General features: G+C 42.4%; 1 protein-coding gene across 1 annotated transcript in view; it reads left to right on the top strand.

Annotated features, from left to right (window-relative positions):
• LOC140409418 (sodium channel protein type 8 subunit alpha-like) overlaps positions 1-12,847 on the top strand; it is a 230,578-nt gene that overhangs the window by 101,894 nt on the left and 115,837 nt on the right. Inside the window, exons 12-13 of the mRNA XM_072497858.1 lie at positions 2,657-2,710; positions 10,487-10,624. Coding sequence (XP_072353959.1) covers positions 2,657-2,710; positions 10,487-10,624 — 192 coding nt within the window. The remainder of the gene's footprint in view (positions 1-2,656; positions 2,711-10,486; positions 10,625-12,847) is intronic.

Below are 12,847 nucleotides of genomic sequence, written 5' to 3'. Positions count from 1 at the left end.
TGTAGGTTAGAAAAAATTATGATCTGGTCATTGAGTTCGCCTAAGATCTGCTTCTGGAATCAGTGGGCTGGACTCCATCCTATTCCCACCTGCCTGTATCAAAAATAGTGTCAAATGGGGAAATTTATCAACACAAGCTACTTGCCTCGAAAATCTGGCCTCAGTAATATTAGCCAGTAAACGCCAAATAAGCGAACCATTAGAATGTCGTTTTAAAATTCACTTTCTTTTGAAATATCAATTCCCCATTAATCAACCAATTATTCTGTTCTTTAAATGCTGACTAATTCCAAGAGAAATTACTTTTATTAATCATTGACTTTGTTTTTCTTTGCTGAGGGAGTTTTTAATCCACTTAATCCTCTCATCACTGTTGCTTTGAATCCTGCTGATGTTAAATACGAGGGTATGCCAAAATCCAGAAGGGGTCCAAAGACGTGCAGTTTAGGTGGATTAGCCATGCTAAAATTTCCCCTTAGTGTCCAAAGTTGTGCAGGTTAGGTGGGTTTACAGGGATAGGGCAGGGGAGTGAGCGGAGTTAGGGTGCTCCTACAGAGGGTCGGTGTAGGCTCGCTGGGCCAAATGGCCTCCTTCTGCACCGTAGAGATTCTGTCTTCTTTGTCTATGTATCTTGGAAGACTGGTTCTTAATGGTATATATTTTCAATTTGGTATAATGTGAAAAAAGATATGCAAACCAGGGATAAGTCACTGTTTTGTGATCAATTAATAAAGAATATTTATTAACTTAAAAAAAACAAGACAAGAAGGACTATAATGCACTACAACAGTACATTTAACTACACTGATGGCAATACACACATAGTAATACATCAAGTTACCCCTCCGTTCTCAAATACCCAAGTTTCCTGAACTCTCACACACGCCTTGTTCCCAAACAACATCCGATATTATATAACTCTATGAGCTAAATCCAGCAGATATTTGTTATTTGTCCTAATTTGGGAAAACCGTCTTCAGTTTTAGCAAAGGCATAACCTTTTCGGTTCAGGTTTTTGATTTTAATCAGCTGCCCTTTTCGCAATAACTTGTTTTCCGAGGAGAGCGTTTTTCACATCTGGGTGTGACTGTGATGGTAGCTGCCTCTACACTGTCCTATTCCCCAGTTATTGTGCTATGGATATATTATTCTTTCCCTTTGATGTTACCGACTCTCCCTGTAGACCTGGCTTTTAGCATATAAGTACCAATTTCCTTATTGCTCCACTTTGAAGGTACCTCTTCGGCCCATTCTTTTTCATTCGTCTCAGAGGTAAACACTTGTTTTTTTCATTGGTGTGCTCATTCACATATCAAAAGCCCCTTCAGACAACTGCCCTCATCAATTCCCCTTTTTATTTTATCTCAATTTTATTTTTTGATCGTAATTTTCCCCAATTCTTAAAACTGTACTCTGTTCCTTCTGAGATTATTGGTGTTGCATTCTTCTGCCTTCTCCAAGCTATTGGTAAATAAAATAAGGACTTGCACTCCCATATAAATCACGTCCCCATGGGCACAAATTGGATTATATGAAGAAAGTATCTCCAAATAAGGGTAAACAATGTCATTGTTGGGAAATTTGATTGTTTTACTTTTGTTGCTTCATTTCAAAATCAAACAGTCCTAGGTGCAGCCCATTGATCACCAAGCTTTGGACTGTTCAGTCTGGGTTTGAGTGGTCCGTCTGAAAATTTGCAAAATGTAAACTGGACACATATTTGAAATTTGTGGGATTTGCTACATTTTACATTACCCTGGGAAGCCTCTTTGAAGCTGGGTTGTTATATTCTGTCAAAGTCTATCTTTGGACGAGGCAATAGGTCCTAACCCTAGACTGAAAACAAGCAATCCAAGTGACAAAAAAAACTAAAGGATGGTGAATTTAATCATTTTCTTTAACTGCTTGATTCCTAAAGGGGTACTTTTGGAATGTTAGCTTTCCTTATTGCCTTTTAACTGTGCAGATGTTATTGAAGCATACTTTACACAGGAGCAGGCAGCACACATTACTTATCCACAGCTTGCAGCAGGACAACATCTAATACCTAACCTGAGTAGCTTAGCAGCTGATCAGAATGCCACAGTCAGAGAAAAATAAAACATTTTACAAAATGCAGTCATTTCAAAAGACTGGGACTTGGGTGCCAAGAAGAATTACAAAACCAAACTGCTACAGATGCTGAAAATCTGAAATAAAAACCGAATGTACTGGAAATACTCAGAAGGCCAGGTAACATTTTTACAGAAAGAAATGGAGTTCATGTTTCAAGTCAATGACCTGTAAAATTACTTTGATAATGAAGAGTTTGCACTTTCTCCCCGTGTCTGCGTGGGTTTCCTCCTGTGCTCCTGTTTCCTCCCACAGTCCAAAGATGTGCAGGTTAAGTGGATTTGGCCATGCTAAATTGCCCCTTAATGTCCAAAAGGTTAGGTGGAGTTACTGGGTTACGGGGATAGGGTGGAGGTGTGGGCTTAAGTAGGGTGCTTGTTCCAAGGGCCGAAAATGCAGAAAAGATGGGCTGAATGGCCTCCTTCTGCACCAGGGATTCTATGAAATTAAGTTCCATGTTAAAAATTAGTTTCAGATATAATATTAACATGCTGAACAAGATCTATGTTAACCACATCATTTTGTATTGTTTTTTATGTTACAGGCTACATTTGAGGGTTGGTTAGAAATTATGGCAAATGCTGCTGATACTCGTGGGGTAGGTTATTTTTGTGTTTGTGTCCTTTATTATTTTGGTTATTTTCATTCCTTGGCATCATTATTGGGTTTGATGATAGTAAGTGCCGTTTGCCACTCATCCAGCCATGGATTCCATTATTTTAGATTTGCGTCTTGCTTATCATTTGGATTTACTCTTCCAATTTGGTGTCATCTGACAGCCTTGTTTCTATCCCCAAGTTCCCAATTATTTATATACACTGTATGAACAGCAAAAGGTCCAACATTAATCCTTGTGATAAATTAAAGTAAAAAACCGCAGATGCTGGAAATTTGAAATAAAAGCAGAAAATGCTGGGAAAACTCAGAAGGTCTGGCAGAGTGTGGAGAGAGAAAAACAATGTTAATGTATCGAGTCTAATATGATGCTTCTCCGGAACTGACCCTTAATCCACATGATACTGGCTATGTCAACCAGTTTCCAGTCTAGTTCAGAACCTTGCATCCTATTCCTACTTTGAGGACTAATTGCTTATGTGGCACAGTTCCATAGAGAGGCTCTCCTTTGTGGTGAAAATCCGGAAAATGACCAAAAATCCTAAATCCCACCCCCAAATACGCCATTTCCTATTTTCACGGGGTGTGTACTAGTGGCCACAATAAACAACATGGCAAAAGACTGCAAGCAACACAGCGGATATGGGTTGCTTATTTCCCATAGTAACAAGGATCACTGAGGCAAAGAGGAATTTGATAGTCTCAAGAAAAAGACACAAAGTTGTACTTTGTAATAATTTGTACTTCAAAGACTCTTCAATGTCTTGCATTACAGAAAATAAAGTTGTTCCACTAAAGTAAAATTAGAGGGCAGACAAAGCAAAGGCATCAAATTGAATCAAAATATGGAATCATTTAAAAAGACAAAGTTAAGGGTACTCTATCTGAATGCATGCAGCATTCATAACAAGATGGATGACTTGAAAGGAAAAATAGAAGTGAATGGTTATGATTTGGTTGCGATTACTAAAAGGTGGCTGCGGGGTGACCAAGGCTGGGAACTGAATATTCAATGATATTCAACATTTAAGAAGGATAGTCAGAAAGGAAAAGGAAGTGGGGTAACACTGTTATTACAGAAAAAAATCAGTAAACTAGAGAGAGAGGATATTTAATCGAAAGATCAAGATGTAGCATCAGTTTGGGAGGAGCTAAGAAAAAGCAGCAAGCAGCAAACATTGGTGGAAGTTGTTTATAGACCACCAAACAGTAGTGGGAATGTTGGGCATGGTATAAATTATGAAATTAGAGGTGCTTGTAACAAGTTTAATACAGTAATGAAGGGTGACTTCAATCTACATATAGAGCAGATAAATCTATTTAGTACTAATGCTATGGAGGATGAATTCCTGAAATGTGTACGAGATGGGTTACTGGTGCAGCATATTGAACTAGGGATCGGGCTATTTTAAATTTAGTATAATAAGGGCTAATTAAAACCTCATTGTAAAGGATCATTTGGAAATAGTGACCATAATAAGCAAGAATTTTACATTAAGCTCAAAAGTGATACAATTAATTCCTAAACTAGGGTCTTTGATCTGAACAAAGGAAACTATGAAGATAAAAATGGCAAGTTGAGTATGGTGAATTGGGGAAATGCATTAAAAAGATTTGAAAGTGGACAGACAATGGCTAGTGTTTATAGAATTATTACATGGTCTGCGACAAATGTATATTCCTCGAAGACACAAACACCCAATAGGAAATGCGAATTAACCATGCCTATCAAAATGAGTTCAAAATTGCATTAAATTAACGGAAGAGGCTTATAAGGTTGTCAAAAAAATAATCCAGCAAAGGAGAACCAAGAATCTGATAAAGAAAGGGAAAAGAGAATATGAATGCAAGTGAGTGAGCAACGTACAGGCAGATTGTAAAATCTTCTTTCGGTATGCAAAAAGGAAAAGATTAGCAACGGCAAATTAAATTGCAGGCAGAGACATGAGAACTTATAATGGAGATTAAGGAAATGACACAGAAACTAAATAATTAATTTGTGTTGTCTTCATCAAAATACAACGGGCAGGATTCTCTGTCCCGCCAGCCCCGTTTTCTGGCGTGGCACACCCCCGCCAGCAGTGGGAGTCTCTGTTCCCGCAACCGGCCAATGGGGTTTCCCATTGTGGTCACCCCATGCCATTGGGAAACCTGCGGGAGTGGGTGCGCTACCAGCGAAGTGGAGGATCGTGCCAATGGAGAATCCAGCAGAATAAGTTTCTCAGAAATAATAAGGAACCAACAGACCTAGTTGGGGACCAAGGGCAATGTGTCCAAGTTTGCAGACTAAGATAAGTGGTAAAGCAAAATGTGCAGAGGATACTGGAAGTCTGCAGAGGGATTTGGATAGGCTAAGTGAATGGGCTAGTGTCTGGCAGATGGAATACAATGTTGACAAATGTGAGGTTATCCATTTTGGTAGGAATAACAGCAAAAGGGATTATTATTTAAATGATAAAATATTAAAACATGCTGCTGTGCAGAGAGACCTGGGTGTGCTAGTGCATGAGTCGCAAAAAGTTGGTTTACAGGTGCAACAGGTGATTAAGAAGGCAAATGGAATTTTGTCCTTCATTGCTAGAGGGATGGAGTTTAAGACTAGGGACGTTCTGCTGCAATTGTATAAGGTGTTAGTGAGGCCACACCTGGAGTATTGTGTTCAGTTTTGGTCTCCTTACTTGAGAAAGGACATACTGGCACTGGAGGGTGTGCAGAGGAGATTCACTAGGTTAATCCCAGAGCTGAAGGGGTTGGATTACGAGGAGAGGTTGAGTAGACTGGGACTGTACTCGCTGGAATTTAGAAGGATGAGGGGGGATCTTATAGAAACATATAAGATTATGAAGGGAATAGATAGGATAGATGCGGGCAGGTTGTTTCCACTGGCGGGTGAAAGCAGAACTTGGGGGCATAGCCTCAAAATAAGGGGAAGTAGATTTAGGACTGAGTTTAGGAGGAACTTCTTCACCCAAAGGGTTGTGAATCTATGGAATTCCTTGCCCAGTGAAGCAGCAAAGGCTCCTTCATTAAATGTTTTTAAGATAAAGATAGATAGTTTTTTGAAGAATAAAGGGATTAAGGGTTATGGTGTTCAGGCCGGAAAGTGGAGCTGAGTCCACAAAAGATCAGCCATGATCTCATTGAATGGTGGAGCAGGCTCGAGGGGCCAGATGGCCTACTCCTGCTCCTAGTTCTTATTCTGAAAATGAGGAACTGAAAGAAATTAGTATTAATTAAAATGTAGAATGTGAAAAATTAGGGTTGAAGGTTGATAAATCTCCCAGAGCAAAGGAGTTAGGCACCAGAGTGTTGAAGGAGTTGCTGTTAAGATAGTGGATGCATTAATTATGTTTCAAAATTCTGTAGATTCTGAAAAGGTTCCTGAAGATGGGAAAGTCACAAATGTAACCCCACTATTTAAGAAAGGAGGGAGAGAGAAAACGGAAAGCTACAGAACTGTTAGAATCTATTATAAAGGATGTGATAACTAAACACGGAGAAAATAATAATATGATTGGGGAGAGTCAACATGGATTTATGAATGGAAAGTCATGTTTAACCAACCTGTTGGGGTTTTTTGAGGATGCTACTTGCAGCATAGATAAAGGAGAATCAGTGGTGGGGTGTATTTGTACTTTCAGAAGGCCTTTGATAAGGTTCCACACAGGAGCTTCCACACAGGAGCTTAATAAATAAAATTAGAGCACATGGGGTTGAGGGTAATGTACCAGTTTGGATTGAGAATTGGTTAACGTGCAGAAAACAGAGTAGGGTTAAATGGGTTATTCTCAGGATAGCAGGCTGCAACTAGTGGATACCGCAAGGATCAGTACTAGGGCCACAGCTGTTCATAATCAGTATAAATGAATTGGATGTTGGGAATAATTAAGTATTTTTATTTCTGAAGAGGAATTATTAGCACTGGGCATTTGGTATCGAATCGCAATGCCTTTCAGTTCACTGTTGGGACACATCTGTGGACACAGATGTTGCTGGAACTTCCAACAATGCTGCCCTCTCTCTTTTGCAAAGCAGTGGCAGGCCCCATTGTGGAGTCAGGTGCCTTTGATGCTCATGACCTTCAGGCAGCTCCCACCTTCTGGTAAAGCTAGGCAACACCAATTGGACACTGAACTCCCCGCATGCCCAATTTATTTTTCTTTCATGGGATGTGGGCATCGCTGGCTAAGCCAGCATTATTATAGAATCATGGAATACCTACAGTGCAGAAGGAAGTCATTCGGCCCATCGAGTCTGTACCAGTACTTGGAAAGAGCACCATACCCAAGCCCATACCTCCACCCTATTCCTGCAACCCAGCAACCCCCACCCAACCTTTTTTGGACACCAAGGGGCAATTTAGCAAGGCCAATCCACCTAACCTGCACATCTTTGGACTGTGGGAGGACACCGGAGAAAACCCACACAGACACGGGAAGAAAGTGCAAACTCCACACAGACAGTCCGCCAAGGCTGGAATTGAACCTGGGACCTGGAGCTGTAAGGCAGCAGTGCTAACCACTGTACCACCGATCCGTCCCTTATTGCCCTTGAGAATGTGGTGGTGAGCCACCATCTTGAATCGCTGCATTAAATGTGGTGTAGGGAGGGAATTCGATGATTTGGACCCAGCAGACAGTGAAAGAACGGCAATATATTTCCAAGTCAGGGTGGTATGTGGCTTAGAGGGGAACATCCAGGTGGTGGTGTTTGCTTGTCCTTCTAGGTGGTAGAGGTCATAGGTTTTGAAAGTATTGTTGCAGGAGCCTTGGTGATTTGCTGGAATCCATCTTGTAGTTAGTTCACACTTTTGCCACTAATAATAATAATAACCTTATTTGTCACAAGTATGAAGATACTCTGAAAAGCCCCTAGTCACCACATTTCAGCATGCATCATTGTTGGAGGTAGTGGATGTTCGAGGTGTTGGATGGGGTGACACCAATCAAGGGTGTCAAGCTTTGTCCTGTATAGTGTTGAGTTTCTTGAGTGTTGTTGGGGCTGCAGTCATCCAGGCAAGTGGGAGAATGTTCCATCAAACTTGTACCTTGTAGTTGGTGGACAGACTGTGGGGAGTCAGGATGTGATTCACTTGCCACAGAATTCCCTGCCTCTAACCTGCTCTTTCAGTCACGATATTTATATGGCCAGTCCAATTCAGTCTCTGGTCAATGATAACACCCAGGATGTTGATAGTTGGGGATTCAATAATGGTTATGCCAGTGAATGTCAAGAGAAGATGGTTGGACACGCTCTTTTTGGAGATGGTCATTGTCTGGCCTTTGCATGGTGTAATGTTACTTGCCACTTGTCAGCCCAAGCCTGAATATTGTCCAGGTCTTGCTGCCTATTACTTCAGTATCAGAGGAATCGCAAATGGTGCTGAACATTGTGCAATCATCAGTGAACACCCCTACTTCTGACCTTGGTATGATAGGAAGGTAATTGATGATAGCTGAAGATGTTTGGGCATAGGACACTACCCTGAGGAACTCCTGAAATAAAGTCCTGGAACTGAAATGATTGACCTCCAACCACTACAACCATCTTCCTTTGTGCTAGGCATGACTCCAACCAGCAGAAATATTTCCCATTGATTCTCATTGACTCCAGTTTTGCTCGGGCTCCATGATGCCACACACAGTCAAATGCTGCCTTGATGTCAAAGGATGTCACTGCTCACCTCTTGAGTTTAGCTCTTTTGTCCATATTTGAACTACGGCTGTATTGAGGTCAGGAGCTGAGTGACCCTGGTGGAACCCAAACTGAGCATCAATAAGCAGGTTGTTTTTGAGAAAGAGCTGCTTGATAGTGCTGTCAATGACACCTATCGTTTTACCGATGATCAAGAGTGGACCAATGGGGCAGTAATTGGCCGGGTTGGACTTGTCTTGCTTGTGTGGACAGGCCCTAGCTGGGCAATTTTCCAGTTTGCTGGGTAGATGCCAATGTTGTAGCTGTACTGGAACAATGTGGCTAATGGTGCAGATAATTCTTCAATACTATTGCTGGAGTGTTGTCAGGGCCCATACATAGCCTTTGTAGTATTCAGTGCCTTCAGTCATTTCTTGAGATTATGTGGAGGGAATTGAATTGGTTGAAGACTGGCATCTGCGATGCTAGAGACTTCTGGAAGAGGCTGAGAGGGATCCTCCACTCATCGCTTTTGCTGAAGATTGTTACAAACGCTTCAGCCATATATTTTGCTCTGATGTGGTTGGTTTCCCCCTCATAGAGGATAGGGATATCTGTGGAGCCTCCTCCGCCAGTAAGTTGTTCATGACTGGATGGGGCAAGCTTAGATCTGATCTGTTGGTTGTGGGATCACTTAGCTCTGTCTATCGCATACTGCTTCCTCTGTTTGGCATGCAAGTAGTTTTGTGTTGTAGCTTCATCAGATTGACACCTCATATTTAGGTATGCCTGGTGCTGCTCCTGGCATGCCCCCCCCCCCACCCACCTGCGCTCTTCAGTCAGTAGTGGTGCTACTGGAAGTCCCCCACACAGAGTATATTCTGTGCCTTTCCACCCTCAGTGCTTCCTCCAAGTGGTGTTCAACATGGAGAAGTGCTGATTCATCAGCTGAGAGAGTGTGGAATGTGTTAATCAGAAGAAAGTTTCCTCGCCCATGTTTGACCTGATATCCTAAGACTTCATGGAGTTTAGATCAATGTTGAGGACTCGCAGGGCAACTCTCTCTCAACTGTATACCACTGTGCCACCTCTGGTGGGTCCATCCTACCAGTGGGACAGGACATACCCAGGGATGGTGATCGTGGTGCCTGGAACATTGTCTGTAAGGTATGATACTGTGAGTAAGACAATGTCAAACTGTTGCTTGACTAGTCTCTGAGGCAGCTCTCCTAATTTTGGCATGAGCCCACAGATTTAATAAGAAGGATTTTGCAGGTTCAACAAGGCTGGGTTTGCCATTGTCATCTCTGACATGATCGTCCGGTTTCATTACATTTTGTGGAATTCATAGTGATTTGTCACAACTGAATGACTTACTATGCCATTTCAGAGGGCAATTAAGAATCAGCCATATTGCTGTTGGTCTGTAGTACATGTAGGCCAGACCATGTAAGGACGGCAGATTCCCTTTCCTAAAGAACATTAGTGAAATAATGGGTTTTTACAATAATCAATTCATGGTCACTTCTTAGCGAGACTGGCTTTTTAATTCCAGATATATTACCTGAATTTAAATTCCACCAGCTGCTGTGGTGAGATTCAAACCCATGTCCCCAGAGCATTAGCCTGAGCCTTTTACTTCACTGACATTGCCACCATGCCGCCATCTTCCCCAACTTGAAGATTGTGCCACCTGATCAACACAGATGCAGTGCAGGTTTGGACACAGAGATTAATCCAGCATCACATTCCCAACCTCAGATTGGAAACTTATCCTCCGGGATCTCTCAAGGTGTCCCTGCGATGCTATTTATCTTTGAAAGTAATTCTTATTTTATTCCTAATGTGCCAAATATGAGACAGTGGACAACATGTTTCTTAACATTAGAATTATGTGGAGTTTGCATTCAAGGATACTATTTCATTACAATCTGGTCATGTACCTGAAACTGATGAGTAGAATCTCTACATCAAACAATTCATGATTGCCAATAATTGGGGATATCAACAGTTTGTCATTGAGAAGAAATGAATTGCAAATTGGAAGCATTTTTTTAAACTTACAATGTAAATTTTGACAATGTCACTTGGCGATAAATACTAACATTTGTAATATCTTCTGCAGATTGACCTTCAGCCAGAAATGGGTGCAAATCCATACAGCCTCTTCTACTTTGTAGCTTTTATTGTTATTGGAACATTTTTCACTCTAAATCTCTTCATTGGTATAATTATTGATAATTTTAACACCATGCATAAAAGGGTGAGTATTGTAAAGTATTGTAAAACAGAAAATCTTCCTTTTTCTTTTCTATTTGTTCTGAAGATTGATAATTGTTTTATCTGTGGATGAAACAATCAACTCATTACGATATCTACAAACCATCGACATGAGTATTGGTGCAGTGGAAAGTTTCCCTTCCTTCACCTCCCCATCCTGTTTGATCGCAGTAAGTGCCACTAAAAGTCTCCAATCAGCTTCGGAGAGTTGCCATCAACCATTTGGGGTATTTTTGTGTCTATTTTTATTACCTTTTCAAATTGTGTGCATGTTGGGGGGGGGGGGACGACTGTAAGTGACATCACAGTAAAGCTGTGACCTGATTGGCTGGTTGGGAATCTGTTAAATTTGAAATAAAAATAATATTGCAAACAAAATCTAATTGATCAACTAGATAGTGGAGTAACTAAACCTGAGGGCAGAGATCGGTATTTAGCATTTAATTTTACAGTAAAAATCATCGAGCGTCAGGGCCAGAGAGTTAATTGTAACTCAAGCTAACAATAATTCAAGTGTTTATTTTAAATTAATTAATTAGTGCTTAAATGTCACTCAGCGGGGTGCAATGCTCCGACTGTGAGATGTGGCAGATCTGTGACGCTTCCATCATTCCGGTGACTACATCTGCAGCAAATGTAACCAATGGCAGCTCCTCACAGACTGCGTGGTTTGGTCGGAGCAGCAATTGGATGCACTTAGGAGCATGCAGGTGGCGGAAAGCGTCATAGATAGGAGTTATAGAGATGTGGTCATACCCAAGGTGCAGGCAGAGAGATGGGTGACCACCAGGAGCAGCAGGCAGTCAGTGCAGGAATCCCCTGTGGTTGTCCCCCTCTCGAACAGGTATACCACTTTGGATACTGTTGGGGGGAATAGCCTATCAGGGGAAAACAGCAGCAGCCAGAGCAGTGGCACCACGGCTGGCTCTGATGTTCAGCAGGGAGGGTCAAAGCGCAGAAGAGCAATAGCCATAGGGGACTCTATAGTCAGGGGCACAGATAGGCGCTTCTGTGGACGTGAAAGAGACTCCAGGATGGTATGCTGCCTCCCTGGTGCCAGGGTCCAGGATGTCTCCGAACGGGTAGCGGGCATCCTGAAGGGGGAGGGCAAACAGGCAGAGGTCATTGTACATATTGGTAATAACGACATTGGCAGGAAGGGGCATGAGGTCCTGCAGCAGGAGTTCAGAGAACTAGGCAGAAAGTTAAAAGACAGGACCTCCAGGGTTGCAATCTCGGGATTACTCCCTGTGCCACGTGCCAGTGAGGCTAGAAATAGGAAGATAGAGCAGCTAAACACGTGGCTAAACAGCTGGTGTAGGAGGGAGGGTTTCCATTATCTGGACCACTGGGAGCTCTTCTGGGGCAGGTGTGATCTGTATAAGAAGGACGGGTTGCATCTAAACTGGAGGGGCATAAATATCCTGGCCGCGAGGTTTGCTAGTGTCTCACGGGACGGTTGAATCTAGTATGGCAGGGGGCTGGGTACCAGAGCAATAGGTCAGAAGGTGAAGAAATTGAGGGAGAATTAGGGAATACGGCCAGTATGGCTCTGAGGAAGAGCAGACAGGGAGATGTTGCTGAAAACAGCGGGTCTGGTGGACTGAAGTGCATATGTTTTAATGCAAGAAGTATAACAGGTAAGGCAGATGAACTTGGAGCTTGGATTAGTACTTGGAACTATGATGTTGTTGCCATTACAGAGACCTGGTTGAGGGAAGGACAGGATTGGCAGCTAAACGTTCCAGCATTTAGATGTTTCAGGCGGGATAGAGGGGGATGTAAAAGGGGTGCAGGAGTTGCGCAACTGGTTAGGGAGAATATCACAGCTTTACTACGGGAGGACACCTCAGAGGGCAGCGAGGCTATATGGGTAGAGATCAGGAATAAGAAGGGTGCAGTCACAATGTTGGGGGTTTACTACAGGCCACCCAACAGCCAGCGAGAGATAAAGGAGCAGATAGGTAGACAGATTTTGGAAAGGAGTAAAAGCAACAGGGGTGTTGTGATGGGAGACTTTAACTTCCCCAATATTGACTGGGACTCACTTAGTGCCAGGGGCTTGGATGGGGCAGAGTTTGTAAGGAGCATCCAGGAGGGCTTCTTAAAACAACATGTAGATAGTCCAACTAGGGAAGGGGCTATACTGGACCTGGTATTGGGGGTTGAGCCCGGCCAGGTGGTAGAAGTTTCAGTAGGGGAGCAT

Source organism: Scyliorhinus torazame, chromosome 3 (assembly GCF_047496885.1).
Source record: "Scyliorhinus torazame isolate Kashiwa2021f chromosome 3, sScyTor2.1, whole genome shotgun sequence".
Taxonomy (NCBI): domain Eukaryota; kingdom Metazoa; phylum Chordata; class Chondrichthyes; order Carcharhiniformes; family Scyliorhinidae; genus Scyliorhinus; species Scyliorhinus torazame.
Note: the sequence above shows the minus strand (reverse complement) of the source record. Positions and strands in the feature narration are given on the sequence as shown.